Raw genomic sequence first — 12,847 nt, 5'->3', positions numbered from 1 at the left:
TGTTTTTTTTTCTTTCCTTCTTTTAATATCATAACATGAAGTTTAAATAATCCAAAATTTCCTTGAAAAGTTTTTGTTCTTTAATGCAGTTAATGTGCTTTTCCAGGCCACTCTGTATTTCACACTTGTATTTGTTGAGGGTAGCCAACTTGAAAGTAACAGATATATATATATATTATGAACTATTTACTGTGAACTTTGTTCCCTGAGAAAATCCTACATCTTGCAAGACTCAGTATAATGTCTCTATTCTTGCATTACAGTATTTAAGTATGTGAAAACCCAGCCTCAATTTCCACTGATCTTAACTTCTGTATGTGGATCTCTACTGAGTTGCTTTCATTGATGTTATCATCACATCCCAATTAGGAGTATTAGTGTGTAAATCTAGAATTGTTCTGACAGAAGAAAATTCTAGGTGGTAAAAGAAGATTGAATTTTTGAACTTCTTGGGAAAACAACTTGTTCTGATGTAAGGACTGTGCTTCCACTGAATCAGGGAAAATAATTGTTTAAAAGTGAACCTGAGTCTCTCAGTAGCACCCTTTAGTGCCCTGTCCTGAGCACTTCAGATGACAGTGTTCCTTAAAAGCAGCACCAAGTGTTTCTTGATATTTTGGGGGTGATGAATAAGAGTAGGAGGAAAGGAACACCTCCTTCTTCAGCTTGGCCTGGATTTGACTAATTTGAGGATGAAAGCTAAATAGGTAGGCCAATAGAAACAGCTGAAATAAGCCTGTCAAGCAAAGACTTCTGTAGACTAGCCTAAGGCTATTTTTTTGTGAATTAAGCAATGATAATATTTATGCTTGTGAAGTGGCTTTTAGGTTGTTGCTCTTTCCTACAAAGAGTGGAAAAGTGTGAGTGGCTGGCTGGGTATGTATTAAATGCTCACTGTCTTCATTTTCTTCTTTCTTTAACAGTACCACCAGCTTCAGGATGAATACTTCACCAGTGCTGTAGTTCTCTCACTAATTCTAGCTGCCTTATTTGGCCTTGTCTACCTTCTAATAATACCACAGTAAGTTTCTATCTTTTGCCATTATAATCCAAGGTAAAATATCTTCAAGTAAGCTGCACAGAACTGAAATGCTATCATCCCTGGAAAGGCAATTAGCAACCAGACTGGTAGCTTCTCAAATAAGAGAGTCTCTGATGGTATATCCTCAGACTAACTTAACTCTTCTATTTGTCCAAAGGAACCACAAATTTAGTTTGGTCATCCTTACATGAGTTGCAGTCAGAGCTTGGCTGCACTAAAGCAGACATATTCATGATGTATTTGAGAATGTGCTTGGTGCTCGTTATTGAATGCTATAATGTATTGATTAATTCAAGTATTGTCAGTGCTATGTTAAATGCTTACTAAAGACAAATTAGACTTCTTTCCAAAAATCTTTGAGTTACAGGTGGATGCTATTTCTAATAATTTCAATAACTTGATTTCATTTTTTCAGATGAGAATATCAAAAGTAAATTTCATTCACACTTATAAATTATTAGGGTTTCAATGGAGATGAAATGATCCACAGGATAATACTTCAGAAAATCTCATTTTAATTCAAATCTTTTCTATTCATAAACCTCTAGTTGGAATAATACTCTTATACGGTCCTATTATTTCTAATTGAAAGTTTGAGGGACACATTTTTAATTTTAATGTCACCGGCGTATAATTTTTTTACTTGACATCTGAAAAATTCAAAGTAACTTGCAAAAAATCATCCAGTTTCCAGACAAATTACTTCTGTTGACTAACTGGAGCATAGTTGAGAACTATTTAACCTACTTTTGCACGCCTACAGTAGGTGAAAGAATTTGAATTCCATGGAATTTAAAATAAGGAGAGATAAAGAGTGTTAGTATCACTGGAGCTAGATTGAGTTTGCAAGAATCATATGCCATGATAATTGTTAACCTTTTCAAAAAGTAGCATCACTCCAAAAAAAAGCTGGACATATTTTCAGATTAGGCTATTATGTGACAGATAATAGAAGCTCCAGCAGAACATGAACACTGTATGCCATGAAAATTGATTGGTTCATCATTGGGCAAGCTAGAAAAGCCACATACTGAATGGTAACATCTTCCAATAAACATGTCAGTCTTAATTTTAGGCAATCAAACTGTGACTCTTTCCTTGCTGGGGCACAGATAAAACCACGAGCTAGACTAAAACTCTGAAAATACCAGAAATTTTCCTTCTTCACAAAACTTGGAGCTTGAAATTGCTCCTTAGATTGCCAAAAGTACTTCTAAATATGACAAGCAAATGCAAAAACCAGGACAAGAAGTGTAAAGTGTTACTCTAATGGGAGAGGTGATAATAATTGTTTTCAATATGTATTACAGTCTTCCAAGAGGAATGTTAAAAAATCTAGAGACAAAAAAAATTGTTGTAAGAAAAACGTTTGCTGCATAAATGCAAAAAAAGCAATGGGCTCAGCATTTTCACTATTCCTGTGATCATCTCAGCACAACAGCTTGACAGCTGAACACATATTTACATTCTCATCAGATGTGTCTGATGGAATAAAGGCTATATTCCTGTCTACTAACGCTCTCCAGTTATTAAGGCAAAAATACAACCTAGCCATTAAAAACCCTGATGATCAATCTTTCTGATATCTCAGTGGGTTCATATTCAAAAAACTCTTTTATGCTGGCAGCAGCCCAATATCATTCATAGTCCCACTCAACACTAGTGTGAATGGTTGGATATTGCTGCATTGAAAGACACTTGCAATCATGTTCTCTCCATTGCTTTCTTGCAGTACCACCATCCTAAATACACTCCAGTTCTCTAAAAATATAGGGGAGACTGCTATCTATTAATACTTCTATTCAGAATCCACATTATAATCTCGAGTTACTTCTTGGTTCTAGATACACATACTACATCACAGCATTATCCCTTTTTGTGTACTGATGACTTCTTGCATAAATTCTTGCATGAACTTCAAATCAAAAGTAAATACTGAGGCGTAGCAAAAACCTTCTCATTTTCTTCTACTGTTAGAAACTATATGAGCAATTTTTCAAGACTGATAGCAAGATGCATATTGTTTTCACAGGACTAGAAAAGAAGGTGTGAAGATCATCTTATGTTGTTGTCATGCATGCCTGGTTCCATAGCTGGCAAGGGGCCGGGATGTCCCTAAAAATAATCAAAGCACCAGTAGTAGTGGACTAATTTTTGCCATATCTATAAAGTACTGCTCCAATAACATAGAGTTGTTGAGCAGGGGAAGTACTAGGCTTGTACTCCTAATTAAGAACAAACCTATTTTGCAAGAGCAGAAAAAGGAAGATTAAGAATTACAAGAATTATTACAGCATTTTCACAAAAGATAAGATTTTTCTTACTGTTTGAGGAAAACTCACATGGAAGGAGTTGCTCTGTGTCGGCAGAAGGGAGTGCAGTCCAGTCTGACTTTATTTGACTTGGTAAGTGGCAGAGTTGACTGGGCTCTGATTTCTGAATCTCTGAGAAGGGAAAAGCAGATGGTAATTGATACACAGCTGCCAAGACCAATTAACGGAGAGTTGCGCTCCCCATTTATTCGAGCCATCATGCTGGATATTCTGCATTAGTCCAAAATTAGAAGGCGCCTTTCCTGGCACCCTGTATAGGTGAATTTCTGAGTTGATAAGATCACAGTGGGTGCCACATACGAGAAAGTTTACTGATTTCTCATTCTTGAGAGCAGCACATTTTACTGTGATTTTTTTCCTGAAATAGTTTTACAATAAAACCATGGGGGGAAATCCTCCAGCATTTATCCAACAGCATTTCAGAAAAACATCTCTGCTGTTTGTCCTCGTATCTGCTACTAAGTTAAGTTGACTTTTGATTTTGATTCTAGGAGTACCATAGTTCTTGTTCTCCTGGTGTTCTGCATATGCTTCCTAGTGGCTTGTATTATGTACCTACATGTCACAAGAGTACAAGTAAGTTATTTAAGATTTTTATTATTCTTTCTTTTAGTGGCTATACTTTGTTTCTTCAGTGAATTACGAAGCCATCATTGTGTGCTCCATAGCATGAGAGTCTGAGATCTATCTGCTTCTTAAGCTCATTGCTGAGTAAAATTGTAGACTTTTCAAAAAAAAAGATTATTCACTTGAAGATAGATCTCTTACATGAATAAGTTTTTTCCAGCATTGTAGGCTTCAGTGCTATTAATGCTTTTTTGTTTCTTTGATTGATTAATTGTTTGGTTGTTTTACGTGAATAATTTTTTTCAGCACTGTGGCCTTCAGTGCTATTAGTACTAGGGAGGTGTGGACTTTTGCTGGTTGGTTGGTTGGTGAGTTTTTTTTGCAATATCTCCCTGAGCACCTATTAGTTACTAAAACCATTCAAATGCCCAGACAAATAGCTGCTTTATTCTGGATTTTTCTCCTTTCTGACAAGGAAGCATGCTATTTCTTTTTCCACTGCAGTTAGTATCTAAATGTAAAGTGTTGCTAACTTCCTCTTTGTTTTCAAAACTTCTCCTGTCAAATCATCAACTACTTTCCTGGTAGAGTGTCTTGCAAATACAACTCTTGGCCTTTTCAAAATCTTAAGAAATAATTAGTTCCCCTCCATTACATTTTCACAACAGTAATAATGCAGAAGAACATCTGGTTGTTGTAGGAGAAAACAAGGTCTACTAGATCAGAATAAAGCATCTATAGACTAATTTTCTGATGAAAAATATCTGTGGTGGCTTAAACCAAATTTATTAATTTTTTTCAGAAAATAATCAGAAGAAACACCTACACAGTTAATCTGCTCTGCTGACTAGCATACAATAATTTTTAGTTAGAAAATATGGCCTTTGGCAGGAGAAAGGTAATTGTTTTCATGGAAACATAAATAGCATCTTAGCAGAGTATCTGTACATAACAGATCTTTATAAACTTAGACAATTTTATAGGAGAAAATTTAATTACCTCTTTTGTTTCATGAAGGAACAGTACTTTATTAAGTGTTGCTCTGCGCATGATCATTAGATACAGATGGAGTTTGTGGGAAATTGTTCCTCTTTATGTCATTTCCCTGGGGCTAGCGCAAACTTAAGGTTTGTTTCAGTAGTCAGTGGGATTTGTAACTTATTCAGGTTTCTCTAGAGATTCAGTATTTTATTGGATGAAATACAGCATTAGCAAAACAAACAAAAAAAATTAAAATTTAGAATATGGCAGATTGAAATTTTGTGGACAAATTTGTCTTGTATATTAAATAAAAGATAATATATTATGTGTAATGAATACAGAACTGTGAACGAGGAACTCTTCTGTACAAATTATTCTTCTGGTACTTTTCTAGTATTATTTTACAATAGGCAAGTGTGAAGTGTAATTATTAAAAGATGCTTCAAGCTTTATATTCTTACTCGTAAAATCACTATAATAATTTTGAACATTACTGATTATCTAGCATTTAGGGTATCTAACACTACATCTTTAGTTAATAAAAATCCCACAAATAAAACAAAGAACATTAAGCCCAAAATGCTGTACTGTTGTGAAAGAGCAGATGCTATCTTAGAATGACCAAAAAATTAGAAATAAAAACATTTTATTCCTAAATCAGAGCATTCGGTCAGACATGTCTTATAACTTACATTTTAAAATTTTACTTTCCTTTTTATCCCACTGCTCTAGCATGTTAACATTTATAATATATGTGCAATGTACACCAAGAAAAATGTCTATGCAATGTGTTGGAACCATTTTGAATCTGCATTTTGCATTGTAATTATTTACCATGCAGCATTATCTTCAAACTATGGAAATTCTCAGCATTTTATTATTACATCTTTATCCTCTGTGAGCAATTTCATTGCAAACTGAATTAACTAAATATACTTATCACCTTCTACAAAAGCATTATAACAGCATTTTATATATATGGATAAAAATGAACCGTTTGCTTCATATATATATAGATAGATTGGTCTAGAAGAGTAGACATGTTGGTGATTAAATGAAAAAATGAAAATGAAGTCTGGATGATCAGGTTCAGAACATAGGGATAGCAGGTTATACTTCACTTGGAAGGCAGTAGTAAGTGGAGTACCACAGGGTCTATCCAAGTGACTTGTCCTGTTTAACATATTTGTCAAAGACTTGCAGGAGAACATGGACTAAATAATCTCCACCATGCTGCTCTCTCACTCCCCCTCCTCAAAACAACAGGGAGAGAGAATATGATGAGAAAAAGGCTCAAGGGTTGAGATAAGGACAGAGAAATCTCTCTCCAACTACCATCACAGCCAAAACAGACACCACAGAAGAGAGATTCATGTTATTTATTCCCTGTTGTTAGTTATAGATTGGACAGTGAGAAAATAAAAATAGACTAAAAACACCTTCACTTTCTCTTCTTCTTCCTCCTTTTGAGTGGCATGAGGGAATGGGGAATGGAGGCTGCTTCATCTCTGCTGCTCCTTCATTGCCACTCTCTTCTTCTTCATCCTGGAATTCTCCCACAGGCTGCATCCTTTCTGAAATGATCCCAGTGGGCTTCCCACAGGCTGCAGCTCCTCTAGCACTGCTCCTGCAGGGTACTATGGTGCCCGTCCTTCAGGAGGGCATTGCTCCAGCATTGGTCCCTACAGGCAGCAGCTCCCCCAGACCTCCCGCTCCACTGCAGGTTTCTCTTCACAGGCTGCAGCTCTGACCCAGGACCTGCTTCTGCAGGGGGTGTCCATGGGCCAAGCTTTCTGCTGCACCATGGGCTCTTCCACATGCTACATGCAGAGATCTGCTCTGCATGGTGCCCCATGAGCTGCTGGGGCACAGCCTGTTCCCCCTAGACCTCTCTGTGGGCAGCTGGGAACTTCTACTCCACACTTGAAGCACATCCTGTCCTCCTTCTGCACTGACCTGGATATCTGCAGGGTTGTTTCTCACATTTTCTCACTCTTTTCTCTGAACTGCTGTTCCACAGCAGTTTTTCCCTTTCCTAAATCTTCTCTCCCAGCCAGTGTTGCTCGCAGCTCAGCTCTGGCCAGCTCCAGATGTCTCTTTTGGAGATATCTGGAAGTGGCTCTGATCTGCCATGGGGCAGCTGCTGGGCAGTGCTCACAGAGGTCAAATAAAACCAACACAATATGGGTTGGAACAAACATAAATACTATATCCTGGTAGACTTGTCCTTCCTCTCTCATCTTGTGGCGTACATTTCACTTGTGGAGATGAGTAAGAGATTCACAAGACTCCATTCCACCAGACTTTTTATTCTCCAATACTGTTTCTGCTCTGACAAATTCAATGTTTTTGATGGGTTCTGATAATTAAAACTATCGTGACATTTAGTGTGACTATTATAGCAGAAGACAAATACCATTCCAAAGTTCCATGCTATCACAGTATGTTCTCTCGGTTCATTTGAAGTTGATAATTTGCAAGGCAAAAGATGTTTTGTATACATTCCTCAGGGGAAAAAAGTCTAATGCCATCCCACTTTGCATTACGAATGGGCATCCCACTAATAGTCCAAAGAATTTTAACTTCAGTGAGAAATAATGTATAGTAATCATAATTTCCTGTGTATTACCCCAGAAATGCAATTGCTATTAAAGTATACAATCACAATTATTACTGCAACATATGTATGTAATTATAAATGCGTGCTTGTTTCTTAATTTACACTGCAGGAAAACATCACTTTCTTTGCTATAAAAAGCCTACTAAATAGTAACAACTCCACTTCTAAAAATATTTCTAAAATATATATTAATCTTTTTTCTCTTTCTTAGTGTTTTCCAGGGTGCCTAACAATACAAATTCGTACCATTTTGTGTATTTTTATTGTGATCTTAATATACTCTGTGGCTCAAGGATGTGTGGTGAGTATTTAAATCAAGTTTAGCTTTCTGTTTAAGAACAATGTTTTACAGATACCATCGAGCATGTACAATGATTAATTATTAACTCTTTTGATTACTGTGCTTTACAGAGCAAATTTCTTCAAAACTTACTTTGTTATAGTTTGAATTTTCACAATCTTGAATGTTGAGTTAGGAATGGCAAAGTTACTAGCATATCGTATACATAATACATAGACAAAACCTATGGACATTTTTATATCTAAAGATAATATCACATAGTCTGCAGTTGCTGTGTTCTTTATGGGAAAATCATTTTTAAATGTTGAACTTCATTAATATTTTAATGGCTAATATAGTGTGACAGAGAATGTATGGTCACAAGATTATTTCTGTGTGACAACTAATAGAAAATATTTCTGCATAGTAACAGAGATATTTTATGTCTAGACAGATCAGAAAAGATAAGAAAATCTTAAAAATCTGGATGGTGTAGAATAAGAAGAGATTTTTACACTGTACTTTTATACAGTCCACTCAAATCTATTGTCTGAGGAGCTGATGTAAAGTACTTGTTCAGTACTTCTGAAAATCCGAGCTTCTTTAACAACTAGTTCTACACGGTGAATGCCTAAATATTTGGCATACAGTTGCTTTGCTGAATTCTCAGCACTCAGTTTCAGCATTTTGTCCATGAATGAATTAAATATTCTCAGGTACCCAAAGGAAAGAATCCATACAAAAATAGCATGCTAAACAGAAGTGGAACTTCTGAGGAAGCAGATGTCTCAAACCATGCCTCTCTGTGGGATGCAAGCAGTGTGTTCTAAGCAATAAGAAGACAGTGGTTTCATGAGCAATTCACAACACTGAGTCTGATGCCACACTCATTATTTTATATTTTATGTATTCACTGGTCCCTTGATGTGCCCTGGGAAAATCTATCAGGTTGAACTGAATGGGCAGAGGATCCCTTGTCCTGATCCAATGTCCTGAGGGGTACCAAGAATTCCTGATGTTCAGACATTTCTTGGATTTCCTGAACATCATCTGTGTGAGTAAGAACACACAGAGATTCCTCATGTGCCTAGAAACCTAAATAGATATGCAGTGCTTCCAGGCTAGCTAGCTTCTCAGCAACCCAAAAGTTGCCGTACAAAAGTACATCTCACTTTTAAGTTTAGATAAACGTCATGACAGCCAGAACTTTTGTGGATCATCCCCTATATACTTGATGCTTATTTGACCAAGCCAACAGACAGTGAAAATAAAATGCAGAACTTGTAAATACCTAGTATAATCTTGAATTTCAGCAAAAGGCAGATTGGAATTTAGTTCTGGCCTCCAATAAGGATCATCCAGTTGCAACTTAAAATAGGCCATGAGTATACATTTATCCTTTATTGAAGTAAAATAAAAATAAAAATAAAAGCCTTTACCCATTGAAATACTTAGGATAAGTGCTTGATCAGTAGAAAACATCGGTTCTTGAAATTCTCATCCAGCAGAGAAGCTAGGTATTGAGATTATACTTAGTTACAGAGCAGATACATTTTTCCTGGAAGAATTGCACATCATTCATAAAGTCCTGCATGCTTTTTTTTTTTCAGATGACTGCAGTATGAAGAGCATTTTTAAGGACATTGAACAAAATCACATTGAATTGATTTTTCACCTCAGCCTTTACAATTTCATTTCATAATGTTAATCAGTATTGTAACTCACATTTTATCTGCTGTGTCTCATCTATTTGAATTACTACGAAGTCCTGTATATTCATTGATCACCTTTCAGGCTGTCAGTTACTTTACAGCATGCTATAAAATTTCATTATTGGTGGTCAGGATAAAGTAAAAAGGTCTAATAACACACTTCAGAAAAGAAGCTTAAGTACAGAGCAGGGCTTATGTGGCAATTCCTGTTAAAATCAATTTCACACTGCAGTCCCACTCTCCTCATTTATGTTAGCTCTAATCCTCTCCCTTAGTAAAGCGTGAAGGTTGGAGTGCAGTTAAATCTGCACTGCAGCTGTTTGCCACTGATTCCTCCCTTCCTTGTCGAAGAGGTCTGACATCTGTATGTGGCATTGCCTTTGAAAGAATCTGATTAAAAATCATCGTATCTCCAATGTGAAATGTACCAAAAAGTTGTTGTGTTTTTGTTGTTTTTTTTTTTTAATATCCTATTCTAGAGAAGAAATTGATCAAGGATAACTATGTGGAATGGATAATAAAAGACAAGAGATAGTATTTGAATCATATGTGATAGACGAATTATCTCTGAGGTAGAGAAAATATGTTATCCATGCCTACCCTTTCAAACAAAAATTAAAATATATTTTATTTTATATTTGATTAATTGAAATTGATATGGTTTACATAGTCTACAAATCAAACACATTTATTTATGGGCTTTCTCATCCAAATAACAGTATAAAATATTTTCTGAAGTTCATAAGTTTTTCACATTTACTTTGGGTTGAAAATATCTTGGTTTTGAGCACTGAAAGGGAAACTGCTCAAATAATTCTAGGCTTCAGTTAGTTGGCCTTGCTGACAACTAGTGAACAAAACATATATCCCACATAAAATTAATCATAGCATTTCAAGAAGATTTTATTAGAGCAATTAATTGTCTGGGAACGCCATATCCATTTATTTCCAATTAGTAGTGAACCACAGTCAATCCCCGCAACAGCTGCATTTCTGTTTATTTCACAGTTAACTTTCTCCTCTTTTCTCCTCTCCTACTTTTCTAGGTTGGCTGCATGCCTTGGGTTTGGAATACCAATTCCAGCAGTTCGATAGTTATCATTTCTCCTGGTGGAACAAATAAAACGATGAATGAACTTCCATGCGATACAGCCCACTATGCTTTCCTTTCCTGTGTAGTGGGGACTCTCACCTTGGCAATATTTCTACGTGTATCTTCCTTGCCAAAAATTATACTGCTGCTTTTTGTTACTATTTTGTACATAGTTATTCTGGAACTCAGTGGTTACAGAAAAGCAGTGGGGTAGGTGTCTTGCAAAGTCAAAGCAATGGTGTTTTTTTATAGATGGTCATTGCATTTACTATTCATCTCTGAATCACAGAATCATAGGGGTTGGAAGGAACCTCTGCAGACTATCTAGTCCAACTCCTCTGCTAAAGCAAGTTCCCTACAGTAAGTTGCACGGGAAGGCATCCAAGTAGGTTTTGAGTATCTCCAGAGGAGATTCCACAACTTCTCTGAGCAGCTTGTTCCAGTGTTCTGCCACTCTCAAAGCAAAGAAATTTCTCTTTGTATTTAGATGGAACTTTCTGTGTCCCAGTTTGTGCCCATTGCCCCTTGCCCTGTCACTGGGCACAATGGTAAAGAGCCTGGCCCCATCTCCTTGACACCCATCCTTTAGATACTTATAAGCATAGATAAGATCCACCCTCAATCTTCTCCAGACAATCAGTCCCCTGTCTCTCAGCCTTTCCTCATAGGGGAGATGCTCCAGGCCCCAGTCATCTCTGTAGGCCTCCTCTGGACTCTCTCCAGTAGTTCCCTGTCTTTCTTGAACTGAGGAGTCCAGAACTGGACACAGTATTCAAGACGTGGACTCATCAGGGCAGAGTAGAGGGGAAGGGTTTCCTCCTTTTACGCTCATTTTAATGTACCTTTTGGCCACACAGCACACTGCTGGCTCACGGTCAACCTGTTGCCCACCAGGACACCTAAGTTCTCTGCAGAGTTCCTTTCCAGCAGATCAGCCCCTAGCCTGTACTGATGCATACAGTTATTCCTCCCCAAGCGTAGGACTGTACACTTGCCCTTGTTGAATCTCATTAGGTAACTGCCTTCCAGCATTCAAGTGCTGCTCAAGATTGTATCCTTTGCAGAATGTGAGAAATATTGTTGGATCTAATAATACTGAATCATTTTTGGGAACTGCTGTCCCATTATTCTGAAGTTTCATGCCAATATATTTCATCTGATCACACTGCATTCTAATTGTAATATGAAATATAAAAAAAATTGTTAAAGTCTTCACTTCCATATTTCAGAAACCCTCAACCAATTCTAATTTCACTTAAACTTTTGAATTTTTGAGGGGTTTTATATTTTCTCAGTGAAAGTATGCAAACATAAAGCAAACAAAGGCAATGACAGAACCTTTATGAGAGATACAAGCACTAAAGAACAAGATATCAAAACTAACTCACCCTTTTCACCAGGGGCTTGGAAAAAAGGGTGAGCTGAGGAATGCAGCCTTCTCTGGCTTGAACTCTGGCGAGCCAGAGGAGGGGAGCAAACCAAGCAGGCTCTGAGTGCATATGAGCTCCCAGAAGCACAACCAGAAGCACCACTGAGAGTGAGAGAGAGGAAGGGTGGATCTAGACTGCCCAACTCTGGGCTCTCAGGTGCTCACATACTGGTTTAGACTGTGACCTGGCAATTCCACTACAACACATTACAATAATGAGTATAATTATAAAATCCTCAAGAACCTGAATGTCAATGAGATGCAGTCATAGTACTGTCACCTGCCTCCCTGCCAATATGAGCCACTTTGGAAAAGGGTGGACATTAGGGGACACGCACAGATTCCAAATTAAAGATTTTATATTAAAAATATCCAGTGCTTAGAGAACCTGGAATAACCTTTTTACTTTTACTTTATTTTTAAGGGGTGGATCCTTTTATATGCGAGGCTATGAACCAACGCTAGCTATTTTGCTATTTTCTTGTGCTTTGGCACTGCATTCAAGACAGGTGGACTTGAAGCTACGTCTGGACTACCTCTGGGCTGTGCAGGTAAGTCACAGGACTTTCTAGTACTTATGTACACAGAAAGTGTATATCTGACTTTATGAAACTGCTTAGGAATACAATCAGAACAAATTAGTGGAACTAATACATTCTCAAAATTAATGGCACATCATTGATGACGTAATGTAATCTAAGCTACATTATGAATAGAGAGAATTTCAAAGCTGGGAAGTTGACATTACCACTATAAACTTGAGATAGAGAAATTAAATATCTGGGTTTCT

General features: G+C 37.0%; 1 protein-coding gene across 1 annotated transcript in view; it reads left to right on the top strand.

Moving 5' to 3' along the window:
* Window positions 1-929: 929 nt before the first annotated feature.
* LOC104910077 (adenylate cyclase type 1-like) overlaps window positions 930-12,847 on the top strand; it is a 25,210-nt gene continuing 13,292 nt past the window's right edge. The window contains exons 1-5 of the mRNA XM_010708223.1: window positions 930-1,021; window positions 3,867-3,951; window positions 7,755-7,844; window positions 10,582-10,838; window positions 12,482-12,608. Of these exons, the coding sequence (XP_010706525.1) occupies window positions 3,925-3,951; window positions 7,755-7,844; window positions 10,582-10,838; window positions 12,482-12,608 (501 nt within the window). The 5' untranslated portion in view covers window positions 930-1,021; window positions 3,867-3,924. The remainder of the gene's footprint in view (window positions 1,022-3,866; window positions 3,952-7,754; window positions 7,845-10,581; window positions 10,839-12,481; window positions 12,609-12,847) is intronic.

The sequence above is a fragment of the Meleagris gallopavo genome, chromosome 3 (genome assembly GCF_000146605.3).
Source record: "Meleagris gallopavo isolate NT-WF06-2002-E0010 breed Aviagen turkey brand Nicholas breeding stock chromosome 3, Turkey_5.1, whole genome shotgun sequence".
Lineage (NCBI taxonomy): Eukaryota > Metazoa > Chordata > Aves > Galliformes > Phasianidae > Meleagris > Meleagris gallopavo.
This window is presented reverse-complemented; position numbering and strand designations above follow the sequence as displayed.